Below are 21,722 nucleotides of genomic sequence, written 5' to 3' on the forward strand. Positions count from 1 at the left end.
TCGTGTAAAATGGCGATGAATAAAGCAACTGACGAAGAGCTTAGCATTCAGAAGCTTTATCGCCTCAGGAAAATAATAACAAAGGTAAAAGTCATGATTAACCGTAAGGCAAAGAAGGTTTGAATATGTTGTAATGAAGAGAGGAGATAATGAGACCTGTGTTGCGATGTCATTCGTCATTTATTCAATAGTCAGCATCATGGCATCCTTAAACTTATGATCTTTGAACATTAATGGATGTCGTGGTGCTGAAAAATGATTCGCTTTGTTCGATTTTTTTAGTTGGAAAAAAGCAAGTGTAGTGTTTCTGCAAGAAACACACACACATATATGGACAATCAGGTGCAATGGCTCAGTGAGCCATGATTCAAACGTGAGTGCCGGAGTAGAAGTTCTTATTTCATCGGATTTACAAATTCAAGACAGTAGAGCTGAAGAAATTATACCTGGCAGAATGCAAATTATAGAATTTACGCTTTGAGTTACCGCAATCTCTTATTAATATTTATGCTCGGAATGATGGGGCAGAAAGAGCTTCTTTTTTTAAAAAAGTAAAAGACGTTATTTCAAAAGTTTCGCAGAATAGAATAATAATTTTAGCTGGTGATTTTAATTGTACATTCGATTGCACTATGGATCGGAATCATGTTGAACCTCATCCAAATTCGTCTGAGACTCAAAAAACCGTTGTTCAGTTTCATAGTCTTGTAGATGTATGGAGAGAAGCTTTCCCTGGCAGTAAACAATATACATGGGTGAAAATGAATTCTAATACAGTTTCCGGTGCACGACTCGATAGATTTTATGTTCAGATGAACGACAGAGGAAGATTTTCCAATAGTGATATTTCGCCAACACCATTTTTGGATCACCACTATATTGCAGTAACTATGACTATAACAGAGTAACTCATACTATAAGATTTGGCATTTTAATAATAGATTATTGCAAGATAAAGTTTTCGTACAATTAGTCGCTCAGTTTTGGGGAGAGTGGAGAGAGAGAAAATCACAGTATAATACTTTAAGCCCGTGGTGGGATATTGGAAAAGTACAGATCCGGCTCTTGTGCCAACAATACACAAGGAGTCACCTGACTGAACTAAAGGAAAAGGTTAAGTTTTTGGAACAGCAGATTCTGAAGCTAAGCAGCTCCATTAGTGACGGTGAAGAGACGGAAACTGCAAAAATGCTTGATGAGTACAACATGACTTTGAAAAATTTGTATGAAGAGAGAAGTCATAGTACATCCATACGGGGAAGATATCTTCAGTTAAACAGCATGGATTCTTCAACAACTTTCTTTTTTTCATTGGAAAAGAACATCAGAGAAAAAAGAATATAAATCATCTTAAATTGTTAAATGGGAAAGAAATAACGGAAAAGAAAGAAATTTTTTTCGCAAACTCTATCTTTTTATGAAGAATTATATACTGCACAACCCTGTGACCTTGGAGCAATTAATCTGCTTTCAGATGGACTGCCGCATCTTGGACATGAAGATAAAGCAGAGCTTAAGGAGAAACCTTTGTCCTTTCAGGAGTTAACGGAAGCTGTCCAGCAGCAATCTTTGGGAAAATCACCAGGATTGGATGGCTTGACTTCTGAAATTTATAAAGCCTTCTGGTCCCTCATTGGTCAGGATTTGTATGAGGTGTTTCTCGAAAGCTTTGAGTCAAATATCCTACCCATCAGTTGTAGAAGAGCTGTAGTGACTCTTTTACCCAAGAAAGGAGATCTTGGTTTATTGAAGAACTGGTGACCGGTCTCTCTTTTAGGAACTGATTATAAAATATTGTCTAAAACTCTGACAAATCATCTTAAAAAATCTATAGCGTCCATCATCCATGAAGATCAGTCCTACTGTGTACCCTAGCGATCTATATTTCACAATCTTTTTTTGTGCGGGACATGGTGTACTTAACGGAACTGCATACATTAGATCTTGGTCTTGTGTGTTTGGACCAAGAAAAAGCCTTTGATAAATTTGACCATGAATACCTGTTCAAAATACTTGAAAGATTGGCTTTGGGAATCAGTTTATTTCATGGATAAGGCTTCTTTATAAAGATGTCTATAGTATGCTGAAAATAAATGGAATTTTGACCAGACCTTCTTCTGTAGGTAGAGGTGTGACACAAGGGTGTAGTTTGTCTGGTCTCTTGTACACGATTTCCATTGAGTCAATGTTGAGGATTCTGAGAGAGAAGCTGCAAGGATTTACAGTTCCAACATCTCACCTTTCGAACACAGCAGTGGTGAAACTCACCGCGTATACAGATGACATCCCAGTGATCATTAGATCTGAAGATGATGTTAAACATCTTACCTCATGCCTCAACATCTTTTAGAGTGCTTCTTCCTTACGGATCAATTGGGGGAAAAACTGACACTTTATTGTTAGGCCATTGGTCACACCAAAATCCACCTCAGCTTCCACATCAGCACCCTTGGAATAAAGAGGGGGTTAAGATACTGGGGCTGTTCTTTGGGACTGAACAGCACATGAACAAGAATTGGGAAGGACTTGTAGAAAAAGTGACAGGCAAGCTCCAGAGATGGAAGTGGATTCAAGCCCAGCTTTTCTACAGAGGCAGGGTGCTGCTGGTGAATAATCTAGCCACCTCAATGCTGTGGCATCGTCTAACCGTGTTGGACCCTCAGAAAGAGCTTTTGTCACAACTTCAAAAAGCCTTTGTAGACTTCTTTTGGGGTGGTCATCATTGGCTTCCCCCCTGGGGTACTGTGTCTCCCTACAATTGATAGCGGTCAGGGATTAATTCATTTAGCTTCTAAGGTGAAATCCATGAGGTTGCAGACTGCCCAAAAACTGCTTTACTCATCGGACTCTCTACCATGCTTTGGCCTTGCCATTCTACGTGGAAAAAACAAGATGGATTTTGATAAACAAATGTTTCTGATTTCGGGAAATGTGGTAAAAGACATGTTTAAGATAAGGTTTTATGGATCGGTTCTTGAAGCTTGGGGTTACTTTAAGTCGGAGCGGAAAGAACATTTTGGTTTTGATGAACCACTTCTGCACAGTCCTTGGTTTTCTAAAAAAAAATGCATTATATCCAACACCGAAATTTCTGACTTTGTTTTAGCTGGGATAACTAAAGTTGGAAACCTGTTTGACTTGTCGAATAGAGAATGTTTTTCAGTACAGAATCTAACTAGAAAAATTACTGGTAGATCAGAGAGAATAGTCGGGAACATATTAAAGGATTTGAAAACATCTTTTCCTGCATGTTTGTGGGATAATATATAACCAAATTTATGTCCGGTGGTAACACAAAGGTCTTTTTTTCCAGAAGTGTACATAACTCCACAGGTAGCTCAAATTAACAATGGAGACAATGTAAACATGTTGTTATCCTTTAAAGGCTTGCAAAGTCTTCCGTTTTCCATGGTGAACAAACAAAATGCATATATTTCCTGTGTAAAGTCCGACTTTGTCAGACATCTAAGGGGGAGGAGGCATACAAAATGGAGGATTCATTTCTTGAAGTCGGGAGATAATGAACCTTCATGGCGGTTATTGTATAAGAACCCTCTACCAAAAAAAGTCTGGTGACTTACAGTGGCAGATTTTACATTGTGCATTACCAACAAAAGTGTTTTTGTTTAAATGTAAATATGCACCGTCTCCACTGTGTACTTTGTGTGATGAACTCGATACTGTGTTTCATGTCTTTTGTGAATGTTGTAAATTATCTCCGCTCTTTAATCTATTGTATACAATGTTTCGTAGTTTGGGGATCATTTTCTTGAAAACAGGGTTTATTTATGGGGGTAGATATTCTCGCCACAGGCAGGAAATCTGTACCTATTCGAATTTTTTGGTCGGTCAAGCAAAATTAGCCATTTGGAAGGCTGACAAAATGGGATCAGAAGGGAAAGAAGTAAACATGGTTAAATTATTTAAGGCCTTGGTTGAGTCTAGGATTAGATTAAAGTATGAATTTTACCAAATGAATGGTGATCTTCCAATGTTTGAGAAGAAATGGTGTGTAAACAAAGGGGTGACTTATAAGAGGCGAGAATCTCTTTTTCAATTGGTAATGGTTGTTAAAACAATGTGTTCTGTATGTTAAGGTTTTTTTAATTGTAGAATAAATTATATTTTAAAAGTCAAAGTCTCTCTCTCTCTCCCCCTGCAGATGTGTTGTTATCTCTAGCATCCCTGCTGGTGCCTCTGCAAATTACACCTGCAACATGAGGGGTCGTCATGTGAACATCATCATTCCCAATGTTATCCAGGCTCTCACGCTCTGTGAAGTGGAAGTCTATGGGGTTCCAGGTTACACTTTTATATCCAGTTCACAATTTCATATACATTTGAAGTCAAATTAAGTTTTACAACAGCTGCTAAATATCAACATTGCTAATTTTTTTTAGTGCCTGTTACTAAGAGGGCATTTCTGAGATTGAAGTTTAACATCAGTGAGTATCTTATGAACCCTACTGTGAGGGACAAAATTATTCAAAAGGTTTGTGTTCATGACATGTATGGTAGATTCATAAATAAATAAATAAATAATACTAATTTTTCATCATAGACGATATCTGCCAATGCCCAGCCTTCAGTGCGTCAGATCTGTTGGACTACAGAACCAGAGGTGGAAAATGAAACTTAAAAAACGGTAGGAAAAATCAGTACTACTACTGCAATAATAATAATAATAATAATAATAATAATAATAATACAACTACTTCTACTGCTAATAATAATAGTAATATAGCGATAAGAGGCAATCTGTCCAAACACTCCCTGCATATAGCACTCCCAGTGGCCAGTTCTTGTCAAGATTCATAGAACAATAAAGAGACCATATGTGAACATACTTATGCATATCACATTTTGTGATGATGGCTCAATGCTAGTTGTGTAACCTACCTGCTGAAAGCCGACTGGCAGAAGGCAGACATTTTTGAAGTAATTCAGTTACAGATTAGCAGAAAGCGCACAGCAAATTCTGCTAAATTGGCATTTTGGTTCCTGAGAAACAGCTATTTGAACTTAACGCTGACCCTTATAAACATGAACAGCACGCCCCAGGTAGCCAATTTGAGCGAGATTGCATTGGATACTAGGAGGTCCATCCCTGAACTTTCTATTCAAGTTTTGTGACAATAACCCAATGGGAAACTTTTCAATTATCTGATATCTGATTGGCCAATGACAGGCATGTGTTTTTTCAGTAATTAAGTCATCATGAGAATCTATTATAGATTAGCACATACGGTATATCTACCATATCAAATTTCAGCTTGATCAGACATACAGTTCCTCATAAACAGCTATCTGATCTTAGCTCTGTTCCATTTGTATGACCAAATTTGGCACATAGCAAAAAATGCTAAACTAACTTTTGCCAACTAGTGCTAGGATGTTTGGCCTAGCTTCAGAAATTTGGTGACAGTCCTCATTAATTAATTTTTGGTGTGATGCTCAATAATTATCAAAAACATGTTGACATTTGTAAACAGCAACATCTCACTTTCCTGGGTAATGGGAGGAAGTACTACAACCCCAATTCAAAAAAAGTTGGGACGTTGTGAAAAATGTAAATAAAAACAGAATGCAATGATTTGCAATCTCATAAACCGATATGTTATTCACGGTAGAACATAAAAAACAAATCAAATGTGTAAACTGAGGAAATGTAGCATTTAAAGGAAAAAAATAGGTAACTTTGAATTTATGGGCGCAACACGGCTCAAAATAATTTGGACGGGGCAACAGAAGGCTGGAACAGTAAGTGTTACTAAAAAGAAAGAACATTGTGCTACTAATTATGTTAACTGGCAACAGGTCAGTAACATGATTGGGTTTAAAAAGAGTATCTTAGAGAGGCAGAGTCTTTCAGAAGTAAAGATGGGCCTCTGTACACCAATCTGTGAAAAACTACATCTACAATTTGTGGAACAATTTCAGAATAATGCTCCTCGATGTAAAATTGTGAAGGCTATGAATATCTCATCATCTACAGCACATGATACCATGAAAAAATTCAGAATCTGGAGAAATCTGTGGCCCGAGTCTCTTTCCATAAATCTTAAATAAACACCTCCTTATAGATAGCTTCACCATATCAACGACTAAAAGTTTTTATTAAAGTAGTACAGCACAAATCTGTTTATTATTAGACTTTGATTATGTGGAATGTTTGCCAGAGAAGTCTCTGTGAATGATTTGCTATCATAGAAAGGATAACTTATTACAATGAGAACATTAATATAAACCTGAGATATGAATTGCAACCTTCAGACCTTCTGACCTATCAGATTCCAGAGTGCAACAGCAGTGTGATATAATTTGTATTAAATACACTAAAATGTCTATTAATAGTTCCATGAAATTTGCAGAAAATCAGTTTACTGTTACTTATTTATTAATTCATTGATTTATTTCTTTTACCTGAGTGATATTACAGTCAAGAATTTTGTCATTCTGACTTACAGGTGGCAGAAATATATCTGAAACGAGAAGAAGAAGAAGCGGAAGAAGAAGAAGAAGTGTTCAAAGAACAAAAAGAAAGAAAAAACATCAAATGTGTGAGGTTTGGGTTTAGCACTTGAAAATACTAGCTAACTGATGTTATAGCTTTATTAATTAGAAGTACTAGAAGTTTTTTAGTTTGTTTGTTTGGGAAATGTATCCATGAAAAATTATTACCACAGGGTTTGTACAAGGTGCTTGAATTTGGCATTTGGAAATTTAAGTACTGGAAAACCTTGAAAATAGCCAATCTTTTTTTATGTTAAAAAAGTGGTTAAAAAGTGCTTGAATGATAAAACATCAATAAATAAAAAATAACAATCACTTTAAAGGGTTTATTTTCAAAAGAACACGAATACAATCCTTTCACTCAAAATAAGACTCCCCGCTGCAGCCCCTCCTCCTCCTGCCGTTCACTCATTCATTTTAACAGGGACAGATTCGGTCCACTTATCAGACCCCTTTAGCAACTTTTTTTTTTTTTTTTTTTTAAATCATCTAGCGACATATCGAGCGACTTTTTGGACAAACCTTAGCTACTTTCCATAGAAGATAATGGCCAGTACTGCGCGGCGAGTGCGAGGTCCTGCTTTCAGAAACAGAAAAAATGTCCAGAATGTCTCTGAAACACTTCAGCCTATGATTAGCCATGGATTCCTGGGAGGACACTGTAGCAGTTTCTGAGGATTTCTTCTCATCACTCCACTGTAAAAACAAACAAACAAAACAAACAAACAAAAAAAAAAACAAACCACTAAATGCTAGCTTCATCTTCTTTTAATTTGATTGTCAGTGCTCAACTCAAACCAACAGCAGAATTATTAATAATATCAGGAATGATTGTGTCTAAAATCAACCACTGATTATATCCCACTTGTTTGTTTCTAGATTGTATGATTTATTTAGCCAAATCTAAACTCACTTCTCCATTTGTGTAACTGGATACTCAGGATAATAAAATTTCACTCTCGTTTCCATCCAACCCCATTTTCTACATCTCCTATCATACAGGAACCTTGAGCCTATCCCAGAGATCATAGAGCACAGGACAGGGTACACCCTGGACAGGGTACCAGTCTATTGCAAGGCACACTCACATACACATTCACACACCCATTCATACACTACAGACACTTTGGACATGCCAATCAGCCTACCATGCATGTCTTTGGACAGGGGGAGCAGCACAGGGAGAACACGCAAACTACGCACACACAGGGTTGTGGTGGGAATCAAACCCCCAACCCCAACCCTGGAGGTGGGAGGCAAACGTGCTTAGCACTAAGCCACCGTGCGCCCCACTCTGGTCTCTTTAATAAAAATGTGACACACAGAATAGCACAATGTGCTATCAAATAAATAGTGGGTGACTGTTTTCTTTATAGTGTATATGCACTGTAAATGACTTCATATTTAAAAACATAAATGTAACCGACATGCTGCTTTATTAAATCATAGCAACTTGAGCACCTGCCTAGCCCTACTCTGAATATGAGGAACTTTCCTACACAACTATTGACATAACTAATGGTCTGCACTTATATAGTGCTTTTTAACCTGAGCAGTGTTTCCCATTCACCCATTCTCACACCAATGGTAGCAGAGCTGCCATGCAAGGTGCTACCTTGACATCAGGAGCAACTTGGGGTTCAGTGTCTTGCCCAAGGACACTTCGAGTCATGTGGGCCAGGAATCGAACCTCCAACCCTACGATTAGACAACCTGCTCTACCACCTGAGCACAGCCACCAACTAGATAACTAGATGTTTAAGTCAGCTTATCCCATTCCTTCATTTTCTTGTTACATATAGATTAAGTCTCTTAAGTGTTTCCTACATGTATATATATTTTTAATTTGCATATGTCTACCAATATGTAAGCCAATGCATATGTTTTACACTACTAATACAAAATGTCCCAGTGAGGCCTTCTACACCCATCAAAATATTGCCATCTCACTGTTTGACAGAATAAAATATAGCAATGATGCTTTAGAATTAGATAAATTAAGTTTCTGCAAAATATTAATTGAACTATTCATTTAGAATTCAAAAAGTACATTAATGACTTTTGTAATGACTACTGTGTAGCCCATGTAGCACACTAACCCTAATGTGCATGACCGCATGTACTATGTTGCAATAATAATAATAATAATAAAATTTATTATTATTATCACCAAATAATCACTTCACTGGACAGGAGTGTGATGTAACGACACAGGACAGTTAGCAGGAAGTAAGCGCAGGAGCGCCGTCTTTATTGATAAACAAACTAACAGAACACAAGAAACGCGGTCTATGCTGAACAGGACTAGCTGGATCAACCATGGAACTACAGTCTAGGCATTACTCGAAAACAGAACATGGAACTGAGACCGCTAGCATGCTACACGCATTCTAACACAGTGCTAAAGCTATACTCCTTAAACACTACTAACGTTACAAACTATAATACTGCGCGAAGTGCGCAGCCACACGAGGGGTTTAAATAACCAACATAATTATCTAAAGCATAGACACCTGGAGAAATAAAGACACACTATCGAACATAAGCCAATACCTGGACAGGAAGTAAATCAAAACAAACGAGCCGCGCGTGTCCATATGTCAGGGTCTCGTGCACGCGCGCTCTGCAGCAGTCTTTGCGCTTCGACGCCGCAGCGCCATCCACCGGCGGAAGCGTAACAGATGTAAAAACAGACTTAAAAACATTGAGTCATTTAACACAGGTCAACTGTTTTCTATTATACAAGCAGCGTGTGTGTGTTCTGTTTCATTTTCTTTTCAGGGATAAACATACTGGAGGATTTTTTGTTGATCTGGCACAAAATTAAATGGAACTAAGTTACATTAAAAAGGGGGAAACTTTGGGTACCAAGGTTATAAGTTATAAACTAGGGAACACTGAGAGAGAGAGAGAGAGAGAGAGAGAGAGAGAGAGAGAATCGGCATGTGGTCTGCGCCTCTGTAGCACCGCTGTTCTACAGTAAGTGCTGAGGGGGAGACCTGAATGTCGGGCTGCCAGATCGCTTCATTTCAACTATAACTATTAACTGGATGGGGTGGGGTTAATATTTGACTAGTGCATAAATTACACCTAATACGTCTAGGTCACTAGTTACTATTAGCTATAATTTAATCAAAAAAGAGAACCTAGTATGTTTATTAGAAACCAACCAAAATTACTCCAATAGTGAGACATGTAAAAGTCCCTGAAGTTACAAAGGAACCCAGGGTAACTTCTAAGCAAACAAAGGCCTCTCTCACATTGGCTAATGTTAATGTTCATGAGTTCACCATCAGGAGAACACTGAACAACAATGGAGTGAATTACAGTGTTACAAGGAGAAAGCCACTGCTCTCCAAAAAGAACATCGCGGTCCATCTGCAGTTTGCTAATGATTACGTGTTAAAGTCTTTTGGAAAAATGTTTTGTGTGGAAAAATATAAGCTTTTGGTTTAAATAAGAAGTGTTATGTTTGGAGAAAGCAAACACTACATTCCAGCATAAGAACCTTACTTATAAGAACCTTGAACCTTGAACAGTAAACAAACGAACACAATACGTAAGAAGACATCTTAAACCGCTTTTTAAACATAGCATCTCATTATTACAGATCTTACCCAGCATGGGGTTTTCAAACCTGACTCGCGGGACTTCTGTGTTCGACCCTTTGTGAAAAAAAGAAGTAAAAGCATTAAACACATACACATCATACATAGGATCGAACAATTATAAAGAATAACAACGCACGTACCGCTTGCCTTGTTCAGAAACCTGATTTCGTCTACGATGTCCGGGATAGACACAATGTCAGCATCACCTGTAGCGTTAGATACCTGTTTTATTCACCACAATAAACCCATAAATTCGTTTATAAATAAAAACATTCTTAACTATGTGTAATAATAATAATAATAATAATAATAATAATAATAATAATAATAATAACAATAATAATAATAATAATAATAATAATAATAATAATAATAATAATAAAAACACTTACTGTTGCGACAGACAGCCATCTCCTCTTTGAAGTATTCTCAAAAATAATATATAAAGCTTTAAAGGTGAGTTAAAACGAGAATCGACGATTCGCCTAAAATTACACAGCGCTCTGATACACAGCCGCGATCTTAGAGACTTCTGCGTAACTGGCCGTACTTTTAAACATAAAGGTTTACTTTTAAACCTATTGTAGGGTGTGTCGTAAAGCTATTAACACCCCCGCAGACACTCATTATCATAAACAATCTGTAGGATCACACCACGACCCCCCTAGTCATAAAAAACTCTTTGGTCAGGAAGAAACAAAGGGCCATGAATTAGGCACTCCTAGAGAAACACAGGCCTGACACGGACGAGGCCATAAATTAGCCCTCTAGTTCTACCGCCGTGATTGACATTTTGACAGAACGTACTGGCTACGTTGAAAACATGTGAATGGATGTGTTTAGAGAGACAGAGAGAGAGGCGTGTCTGAAAACACGTATGTGTGGGCGGGGTTTAGCGAGAGTGAGGCGTCTCCGTTTAACTTCATTACTGCTTAACACAGCGACTGGAAGACATCTCTGGAAAATACTTCTCTCCTAGTTTAAACATTACGGAGATTCTTTTAGCCAGCACTTTAACATTTTTACCTCGTAAGGATCTTTGTTTAGAAGTCGTGTAATACGCGCTATTCTTTTTAAACATCTCTTTTAACCATTTTTACCTCCTAAAGTTTTTATGTGTTTTTTGGGAAACCTGGTAATACGGATTCTTTTTAAACATCTCTTTTGATCATTTTTTTTACATCCTGAAGGTTTGTGTTTAGAATGTATGTAATACAAACGATTATTTTAAACAGATTCTATTTTAAACAGATTTTTTTTTTAAAAAAAAAGACGCTTTAACTCCTAAACTTTTTATTCAAAGCTAAAACGGGATCCCTAAAAAACATAATCAACAATTGTTTTCATTTATTTCACAAAACAAATATTCTACTCATATATGTACACATTCAAACATCATGCTTTTCTAACAATGTGTTTACACAAACGAAATAACGCCACACAGTAACACAAACACATCCCCATATTAAAAACATTATTTCTTTTCAGACGTATTTCACCCCACCAAAAACCAAACTCATTAACATAAACACCTTTTGTCAGGAGGGGGACTACTCCCCCCAACACACACCTCTCCACAACACCCCCAGACACAAAGGAGCCAGATTGACCATCTGATAAACTCCATAGGGTTACCCCCCTCACCATCCCTATAGACCTGTCAGTCAGGGAAGCACAGAGGGTCATAAATTATCACACACAACACTTTGATTGACAGTTTGACAGAAAGTGTATGATATAACTACTAACATGGATTAGGAAAAAAGGACATAAAATAATGACAAAGACTAAAGGAAAAGGAGAGACAGAGAATGTGTGTGAGAGAGAGGATGAGAGGGAATGATAGAGAGAGAGATATGAACGAGAATTAAATAGAAAGAATGAAAAGCAGAAATCAGGAGGGGAAAAAAGCAAAAAATATGAGAGACAAAGTACACAAGGGACTGACAGAAAAAGTTAAAAACGAAAAAGGATAGGAAAGAAATGTAAAAAATAACAAAGAAAGAGCAAAAAGGGAACAATAAAAATGATAAATATGAAAGAATCGTGGTAGAGGAATAAAAAGGTAGGACACAATTGGTAAAGAGCAGGAGAAACCGTGCAAAAAGAGAGGAAGACAGATAAATTAAAAAGGAAAGAGAGGAAGGAGAAAAGAGTGAGAGGGGGATGAAAGAAATGAAGAAAGAGATTAACATGTCACCTTGAAGTCAGTTTTGTCGGCGATGTGATTTAACATCCCCTGTGTGAGTGGTGGCCTGATGACCACGGCAACAGGACCCTGGCTCAGGCTCACCGGCTGGGCGGAGTCAGCCATGTCCACCCGTTCTGCTGTCGCCATGGCGACAGACTGAGTCAGACCCACCAGATCCATGAGGAGGGGGACGGAGAGGATGTTGAAGTCCAGCTCAGAGAAACAGGAGTTCATCAGAGACTCGAGCCACCGAGAAGGCGGAGTCACACCGCCGCATCACCATCACCACACACACACACACACACACACACACACACACACACACCATTAATAATCATATTAACTATTATTATTGTTGATCTTGATATTCATTTAGAAGTAATCATACACCGTAATTAGTAATAATAAACAGCAAATAATAAATAAATCAGTAATATTACATTAAAAAAGTAAATCCAGAATAACCATTAGAAAACTTTCAAATAAACAATAATATGCAAATCTGAGAGTATGTTCCGTTTAATATGTGCTGGTTAAATAAAATCATTTTGGTTTGTGACCTTTCTGCTCATCTCTGGAGGGAGATTTGAGGTTTCCCTCGGCGATGTACACGGGGAAACGAACACTCCAGGAAGAGCTGACACGCAGCTGTGAACGCAGCCCCGCAACCGCGTGACCCGGGGCGATGTAGAGCTCCACCAGTCTGCACAGGAAGTGCTTGAGGCAGTGTTTATAATTCATACTGTTTACTGGAAATTTTACATAACACCCCAACCAACAACCGCAACAAAACAATCACAGCCAAAACCAAAATAAAGGGGGAAACAAAAAACAATAACAACCAGGAAAAAAAAATGAAGATGATTAGTATTTACCATCTACCTCTCCTCAAAACACCTCCAGGGTGTGTACATCATTGAAGTAGGTAATAAATTGTTGCCATTTTCCCAACAATGAGTCACCCCTGCCTCTGATGTTGTACTTGATTTTTTCAAGTTTTAAAAAGAAGATTAAGTCTTTAATCCAGACTGATATAGAGGGGGGTTGTGGAGAGGTCCAAGACAGCAATATTCTGTGCCGAGCAAGTAACGATGCAAAAGCCACAACACTAGCTTGTTTATGGTTCAGAGGCTGACGCTGAGATGGAACCCAAAAGATGGCAATTAAAGGACAGACATCCAATCTGATTTTAAGAACGTCGGACATAATTTCGAAGAAAGAGTTCCAAAAGTTCTGCAGTTTGGGACAGAGTGCAAACATATGACTGCGGTTACAGGGTGAAAGTTTGTATTTTTCACACATGTCAGGAACATTGGGATATATTTTAGACAGTTTCCTCCTAGAGATTTAGGCTCTATGGACCACTTTAAACTGTATGAAACTAAGTCTAGCACAGGACGTGGTGGTACGTATATTATCTAATGCTCTGCCCCAGTAATCATCCTCAAGCTCCAGGCCCAATTCCTCTTCCCAAGCACTAATGGGTTTGATATTGTAAGAATCATCCTGTGACCAGATTGTTACATATATCCGTGAAATAATGCCACCCTTATGAGGATTCAGTTTGAACACCTCTTCCCATGCAGACTTTGTAGGTAAGGAGGGAAAACCAGCGAATAGGGAGGAGACACAATGCCTAACTTGAAAGAAACGGAATAGGTGAGACGGAGGCAGGCTGAATAACGAGGATAATTCAGAAAATTTCACAAACACATTATTAATGAAAAGATCCTCAAAGCATTTCAGACCCTTCTTTTCCCACAAAGAGAATGTGGAATCTATAAAGGGGGGGAGGGGTGGTTATTAGACATTTATTAGATAGATTTAAAATGATAGGTTATTAGATAGATTTAAAATGATGGTGAAACTGATAGAAAATTTTTAGAGAGGTACGTACTATTGGATTATCTGTGTAGTGTGAAAGGGGTATAGGAAGGGAGGAGAACACCATAGCTGGAAGGGACTTTGAAACACAAGACTTCGCTTCTAAGTGGCACCATGGAAGAGAGGGGGCCTGCACCCAGAGCACCAGTTTCTAAATATTAGCCGCCCAATAATAATACATGAAATTGGGAAAGGAGAGGCCACCACTTAGTTGACTCCTCTGAAGTGAAAATTTGGAAACTCTGGGAGTTTTTCCTGCCCATATAAAAAGAGGAGATTAATTGGTCTACATTCTTGAAGTAAAGATTTGGGTAAAAACAAAGGGATGTACTGGAAAAGGTAGAGGAATGTTGGAAGAATGTTCATTTTTACTGAGTTTATTCTACCAATAGGAGATAATGGTATAGCTGCCCATCTTTGAAAGGCTGACTTTCAAAAGATGGGTGTAAAATTCGCCACCATTAATGCAGAATAAGAACGGGTGACATTAACTCCGAGATATTTGAATTTTGAATCCTCCAAATGAAAAGGTATTTCAGTCCGTTTTATTTTTTGGTCAGACTGGTTTATGGGGAAGCATTCACACTTTTGTAGGTTCAGTTTATTCCCTGAAAATTTCCCCAAAGTCACTTAATACACGTATTATCTCTGGAATAGTTGCAATTGGATCTGTAACAAAGTAGTAAGTCGTCAGCATATAGGGCTAGTTTATGTTCAATTCCCTTGCGGATTATACCCTGAAATACAGGAAGAGTTCTAAGCGCTCTCGAGAGAGAGGCTCAACTGCTATGGCAAAAAGTAAGGGAGACAGAGGACATCCCTGGCGCATACCCCGTGACAGAGTAAAATAGTCAGATTTAGTATCGCTGGTATTTATGGAAGCTTGTGGTTCCACATATAATAAACGGATCCACGATATCAGTACATCCCCAAAGCTGAACCTCTTCAGCACCATAAATAGATTTTCCAATTCTATTCTATCAAACGCCTTTTCTGCGTCCAAAGAAATGACCACTTCAGAGGAGTTGCTGTTTTATTTTGAATATAAAATACTAAGTAGAGTACGAATATTAGAAAAGGAATGCCGTCCTTTTGTAAAATCCGGTTTGCTCCTCTGAAATAATGCTAGGGAGAACCCCCTCTAAACGAGAGGCCAAAAGTTTGGCTAAAATCTTGACGTCAACATTGAGGAGGCTGATAGGTCTGTATGAATTACATGATGTTGGGTCCTTCCCATCTTTAAGCAATAGAGTTATAGACACTTGTCTCAATGTTTGTGGCAGTGTACCTAGTTCTAAGGATTCCTCGAATACAGCCAGAAGTAATGGGGCCAACGCAACATGAAATTTCTTATAAAATTCGGAAGGAAACCTGTCCGGGCCAGGTGACTTCTTAGATTGCAGTGAATTGATTGAGTTAGTGATCTCATCTAAGGTGATGGGGTTGTCAAGCTCAGATGCCAATAGAGGGTCAACTCTGGGAAAATCAATATTTCTAAGAAAATGGTCCATGTTACCTGAATTGTCAGGAGCTCCAGCTGTGTATAAAGAGGAGTAAAAACTTTTAAAAGTTGAATTAATTTCTACAGGATCCGAGGTTAATGCACCACTGGACTGCATAATCTGAGTAATAGAGTGCAAAGCCGGTCGGTTATGTAGTTGGTGAGCCAAAAACCGACCGACCTCATCCCCATATTCATAATAATTGCCACACGTATGTAACAGCCTCTCCCCCTCACCTGTCGATAACAACTCGAACTCCGCCTGCAAATAAAGCCTTTGTTCATGCAGCTCAGGGGTCGGGTTGAGAGCATATTGGTCGTCAATAGCTCGAATGTTATCCGATATCTCTTTTCTTATCCTTGAGTTGCTTATTGGCATGAGCAGAATAAGAGATTATCTGTCCCCTTAAGAAGGCCTTTAGAGTTTCCCAAAGTAAAGAGTAAGAGATTGCATTAGTTTGATTAGTAAGAAGAAAATCATCTCTTGAAGTAGAAATATACTTGCAAAATGCTGAAAAAGTAGAGAATTAAGCCTCCATGGTGGACGATGGCACGATGTGAAGGTAGAAGAGCGTGGACTGAAATAACAATTGGTAGATATTCAGAGTTTACAACCCGAGAAATTAGAGAGTTATTAATAAAAAAGTAATCAATGCGAGAAAACGATGAGAAAAAAAAAAGTATTTTCCTCACTGTGGGGTTAAAATACCTCCACGGATCAATGTAACCATTCTGAACCATAAACTCAGAGAACACCTTCACCATTGCAGAGGGAGCCTTTGCAACAGCGCTAGATTTGTTCAAAACCAGGTCAATAACACAGTTTAAATCCCCCCCAAATATCAAGAGATGTGTGTTCAAAGCAGGAATTTTTGATAACAAATTCTGAGCAAAAGGAGCGTTATCAAAATTTGGGGCATATACATTCACCCAAACTACTGGCGTTTGTGAAATTTTCCCTTCCACAATCACATATCTACCATTTACATCAGAAATAACTTTATCAGAAGAAAAGGGTAAGTCTTACTTATCAAAATAGAAACTCCCCTGGACCTGGAATCAAAATTGGAGTGGAACATATGCGATGTCCAGCGAGCTTGGAGTCTGTGTTGATCCCTGAGATGGTGATGAGTTTCCTGAAGAAATGCAACGTCAGGTTTTTGTAGTTTTAAATGTGTCAAAACCTTGGATCTTTTAATGGGACCATTCAGACCTTTTACATTCCAACTTGGAAATCTGATCGAGCTTCGCATACCTGATTGTCATTCCATTGACTGAAGACACCTGACTCTAATATCACCTTCAGATTAACTGCTAATCCTAGATGTTCACATACTTTTGCCACTCTCAGATATGTGATATTGGATCATTTTCCTTAATAAATAAATGACCAAGTACAATCTTTTTGTCTCATTTGTTTAACTGGGTTCTCTTTATCTACTTTTAGGACTTCTGTGAAAATCTGATGATGTTTTAGGTCATATTTCTGCAGATATAAATAAAAGTCTGTTTGCTGTACACATATTACCAGTATCCAGTGTTATTCAAAATAAAATATTTTCGCTTGATAGCGTGGAACCTCGTACACCAAACACAAATCTGCAACTAGATGCACAGCCTACACACATACAGTAGAGACAAACATTGATTATAAATTTATTATTATTATTATTATTATTATTATTATTATTATTATTATTATTATTACTACTACAGACTTCAAGAGAGATGATAGAGAAGCCCTTGCATTTAGTCTTTTTCCCTGAATCTGTACTAAAATATGATGGGAAGAAAATGAGGTGTCTCTACCTGAGGTTCGTTGCTGTGCTTTTTCCATAAGCCCTAATCATTCCCTCTTTAGGTCTACAGGGACCTTTCCAGACTGTAGGGAATGTTGAGGTCCACCAGGTGAGAGGTACATGTAGCACTTCAGGTAGTACCTCTGACGGAAGAAATCACAGCATTTGCCAGGAGGGAAAATTTAAGACCAAACTGCAAAAACATTTTGGATAATATAAATACTGACACAGACGTTTAGGCTATCTAACATTTAAAGGGTGTTTAAAGGAACATTCTGTGTTTCCTTTAAACACCCTTTAAATGTTAGATAGCCTAAACGCAACATCAACAGCAACATTTTCCATTTAGCGTATAGACTGGGCTAAATGGAAAATGTTGCTGCTTTAACAAATTTAAACCCTTATTAAGCTTGGTCAATTATTATTTTAAAAAATTAAGAAAATAATACATTTAAGAAATTGTCTAACATCATTTACAGAACATAAGACATTCCTCAGTTTCAAAACTCTTGGCATATACTTGACTATGTTAGAGATGCACCGATAGTCGGTATCGGCCGATAAAGGCTATTTTTCATGCTATGGGCTTTCGGCCAATAGTTTAAAAACATCCGATGATCAGGGCCGATTATATCCTGTCAATCAAAAGAGGGCGGGAAAACACATGGTCTTTGTGCTGTGTGTAAAGATGATGTCTCGTGTGGAATAATAAAACTGCAGTTTGTAATCTCTGTAAGCTCTGCACTGCTAAAAATTTACACTGGAAGTAAATTTTACGACGCAAAAGTTTTGCCGTGGGACTCGATCTCACTCTACACTTGTTGGGGAGATATTCCAGAAAGCTGAGGCCCATATCTCTTGAACAGCTTCTGTGAGGGAAGACCAGGTTTGGGGAATGATTATGTAACTCTCCTCTTGATCTGGCGGTAGGGTGTAAGATGCTTTTGGGTAGGTCCGACAGTAATGCTGCTTTCTCTCCAAGCTCTGTTTCTTCTTTTCCTCTCTCTCTTTCTCTGGTTTCTCGTTCCACGCCTCTTTATATGATTAACACATTTTAGATTGTACACCATAATTAAACAGCATACACACATCATTAAACAGCATACATGATCATTATTAAGTAAGCACTTGTACCATAAAATCATTCATTCAATCTTTCCTTGTGCCTTTGTAGTGACCCTAGGGAATAGTCATGATCATACAGGGAGGGAAATAATTATTTGACCCCCTCTCAATCAGAAAGATTTCTGGCTCCCTTTAAGAGTGTACTCCTAATCTCAGCTCGTTACCTGTATAAAAGACACGTGTCCACAGAAGCAATCAATCAATCAGATTCCAAACTCTCCACCATGGCCAAGACCAAAGAGCTCTCCAAGGATGTCAGGGACAAGACTGTAGACCTACACAAGTCTGGAATGGGCTACAAGAACATTACCAAGCAGCTTGGTGAGAAGGGGACAACAGTTGGTGCGATTATTCGCAAATGGAAGAAACACAAAAGAACTGTCGATCTGCCTCGGCCTGGGGCTCCATGCAAGATCTCACCTCGTGGAGTTGCAATGATCATGAGAACAGTGAGGTATCAGCCCAGAATTACACGGGAGGATCTTGTCAATGATCTCAAGGCAGCTGGGACCATAGTCACCAAGAAAACAATTGGTAACACACTACACCATGAAGGACTGAAATCCTGCAGCGCGCGCAAGGTCCCCCTGCTCAAGAAAGCACATATACATGCCCGTCTGAAGTTTGCCAGTGAACATCTGAATGATTCAGAGGACAACTGGGTGAAAGTGTTGTGGTCAGATGAGACCAAAATGGAGCTCTTTGGCATCAACTCAACTCGCCGTGTTTGGAGGAGGAGGAATGCTGCCTATGACCCCTGGAACACCATCCCCACCGTCAAACATGGAGGTGGAAACATTATGCTTTGGGGGTGTTTTTCTGCTAAGGGGACAGGACAACTTCACCGCATCAAAGGAACGATGGACGGGGCCATGTACCGTCAAATTTTGGGTGAGAACCTCCTTCCCTCAGCCAGGGCATTGAAAATGGGTCGTGGATGGGTATTCCAGCATGACAATGACCCAAAACACACGGCCAAGGCAACAAAGGAGTGGCTCAAGAAGAAGCACATTAAGGTCCTGGAGTGGCCTAGCCTGTCTCCAGACCTTAATCCCACAGAAAATCTGTGGAGGGAGCTGAAGGTTCAAGTTGCCAAACGTCAGCCTCGAAACCTTAATGATTGGAGAAGATCTGCAAAGAGGAGTGGGACAAAATCCCTCCTGAGATGTGTGCAAACCTGGTGGCCAACTACAAGAAACGTCTGACCTCTGTGATTGCCAACAAGGGTTTTGCCACCAAGTACTAAGTCATGTTTTGCAGAGGGGTCAAATACTTATTTCCCTCATTAAAATTCAAATCAATTTATAAAATTTTTGACATGCGTTTTTCTGGATTTTCTTGTTGTTATTCTGTCTCTCACTGTTCAAATAAATCTACCATTAAAGTTATAGACGGATCATTTCTTTGTCAGTGGGCAAACGTACAAAATTAGCAGGGGATCAAATACTTTTTTCCCTCACTGTACAAGCACAGAAAAACAACAAATGCATATCATAATGTTCTTTACCAAAAAGCAAAACATTTTTACTAACTACCCCTTAACACACGTTAGTGAATATTGTAAATCTTATACATGAATTCTTAGTCCGTAAGAAATGGGTGCAGACTGACCTATAGACTGGATGGTGCAAGAACAGCTGCCCCAGCACATGATAGGCACACGGGGGTCCTGCTCATTAGGGTGCACCTTAAGGCCAACTTTATAAGTTGCGGTCCCAAATGTCATCAGCATCTCCCTTATGGAGCTTGAATAAGGGGTGCTATCAAAACTCATCACAGATCAGTGTTAAAGACACACTCAGATACGCAGTTGTGAAAGGAAACCGTGGGTATGCTTACACTGGTGTGTGGTCCAGCCTGAAACTCTCAGGAGGAGGAGAGTCCTCCACAGTCTCTGTCTCACCAGCATCTAAAAGACAAACACCACAATATGACTGCCTGTGCACACATACACACACAAATAAGGAGCACACGCACTATATATGATGAGACTCACTTGTTGGCTTGGCTCTCTTATGAGCAGAGTGCAAGGCTCTGATCTGCTGGCACGTTGTATTCAGCCAATGAGCCAGACCTGGCTGCTCACTATTGCTGTAACTACAAACATGCATGCATTTTACTATTTAACCAGAGAAAATGTCACCTCAATGGGACAACTGGCAAATTTACTGTAATAAACTGAGTCAGTGTGACTAAATATCTTGCAACAGCAGTGGATTAGCCATCTTACATAAGCAGAAACTCTATACTCTGATCTCAACATGGCAAGACATGCAATTCAGCTACAGATGATATCAATTCCCTTGCTATAAAATATATAAATAAATAAAACGAATAATGGAATGGGGTATGAACTGTTACAATGTCATTCTGTACCCTTCCATGGCATTTCATAGGCAAATTTGCATTGGTTACAGAGCCACTACAACTAACACTGTATTGGTAACAGTTTGCCCAACTCCTCACCTCTGCCAGCAGTGAGAGTGCATGATGTGGCCACAGCTGCCGGTATGGGTACCAAAGGACAGGTCAGGGTGCATGAAGAGGGGATCATAGCTCTCTGGAACACACATGTATCCTCCAGAAATAAGCACACTGGCTACTCAAACCTTTCCAATTACTTGACTTGCACACTGTAAACCATAACCTTACCTAGATTGTGAGGGGGTCTTTTGTGGTTCTTGGACATGACCGTAGAGCGTTGGACAAAGGCAGCGAGCACCATGGCGGTGCCATCAGGTAGGATCTCCTGCGCTTCGTGACACAGGATACACATCTCCATCTGCCTCCTCTCTCCTCCTCTGGCACGCCAACGACGAGGTCCCACACACACCAGAGCACCGTCACCTGAACTGGGGCTGTACCAAGCAGAGACGGATGGTTACAAGTACACTATAACCTTAATTTTATGTTAAGGTCCCTCTGAATTTGTTAAAATAATCAATGTTGAATAAATGGGTTCATCTTTTTTTACTCACCAGGAAATTGCTAAAACTGGCCTAGGATCCTCTCTACTCATTTACCCCAACAGAAAATGCTCTAAATGAATATGCAAGATAAAGAGTTTAAGGATGGGAATTTACTTATGTTATGTGAAG

The 21,722-nt window shown here is 39.0% G+C and overlaps 1 protein-coding gene and 2 long non-coding RNA genes across 3 annotated transcripts; all 3 read right to left on the reverse strand.

Moving 5' to 3' along the window:
• Window positions 1-6,825: 6,825 nt before the first annotated feature.
• LOC128630446 (uncharacterized) lies at window positions 6,826-9,900 on the reverse strand. The gene is made up of 2 exons (XR_008394773.1): window positions 9,067-9,900; window positions 6,826-7,209 (listed from the first exon to the last, which is right to left on the reverse strand). It is a non-coding gene; the product is annotated as an uncharacterized LOC128630446 (long non-coding RNA).
• A 31-nt stretch (window positions 9,901-9,931) lies between these two features.
• On the reverse strand, window positions 9,932-10,658 carry LOC128630447 (uncharacterized). The gene is made up of 3 exons (XR_008394774.1): window positions 10,517-10,658; window positions 10,265-10,330; window positions 9,932-10,178 (listed from the first exon to the last, which is right to left on the reverse strand). It is a non-coding gene; the product is annotated as an uncharacterized LOC128630447 (long non-coding RNA).
• Window positions 10,659-20,051: 9,393 nt separating this feature from the next.
• On the reverse strand, window positions 20,052-21,014 carry LOC128630406 (E3 ubiquitin-protein ligase UBR2-like). The gene is made up of 3 exons (XM_053678941.1): window positions 20,621-21,014; window positions 20,464-20,533; window positions 20,052-20,384 (listed from the first exon to the last, which is right to left on the reverse strand). The coding sequence occupies exons 1-3, from the start codon at window positions 20,733-20,735 to the stop codon at window positions 20,192-20,194; spliced, it is 378 nt and encodes a 125-aa protein (XP_053534916.1). The 5' UTR covers window positions 20,736-21,014; the 3' UTR covers window positions 20,052-20,191.
• Between the last annotated feature and the right edge of the window lie 708 nt (window positions 21,015-21,722).

Source organism: Ictalurus punctatus, unplaced genomic scaffold, assembly GCF_001660625.3.
Source record: "Ictalurus punctatus breed USDA103 unplaced genomic scaffold, Coco_2.0 Super-Scaffold_100056, whole genome shotgun sequence".
NCBI classification, from domain to species: domain Eukaryota; kingdom Metazoa; phylum Chordata; class Actinopteri; order Siluriformes; family Ictaluridae; genus Ictalurus; species Ictalurus punctatus.

What these genes read in the sequence shown, in the direction of transcription:
- LOC128630406 (XM_053678941.1), bottom strand. Translation starts at nt 20,735, where the DNA reads ATGCATGTTTGTAGTTACAGCAATAGTGAGCAGCCAGGTCTGGCTCAT. An exon ending in TAAGAGAGCCAAGCCAACAA is followed by an intron (nt 20,534 to 20,620) that starts GTGAGTCTCATC and finishes TTTGTCTTTTAG; the next exon opens with ATGCTGGTGAGACAGAGACT. An exon ending in AGGCTGGACCACACACCAGT is followed by an intron (nt 20,385 to 20,463) that starts GTAAGCATACCC and finishes GAGTTTTGATAG; the next exon opens with CACCCCTTATTCAAGCTCCA.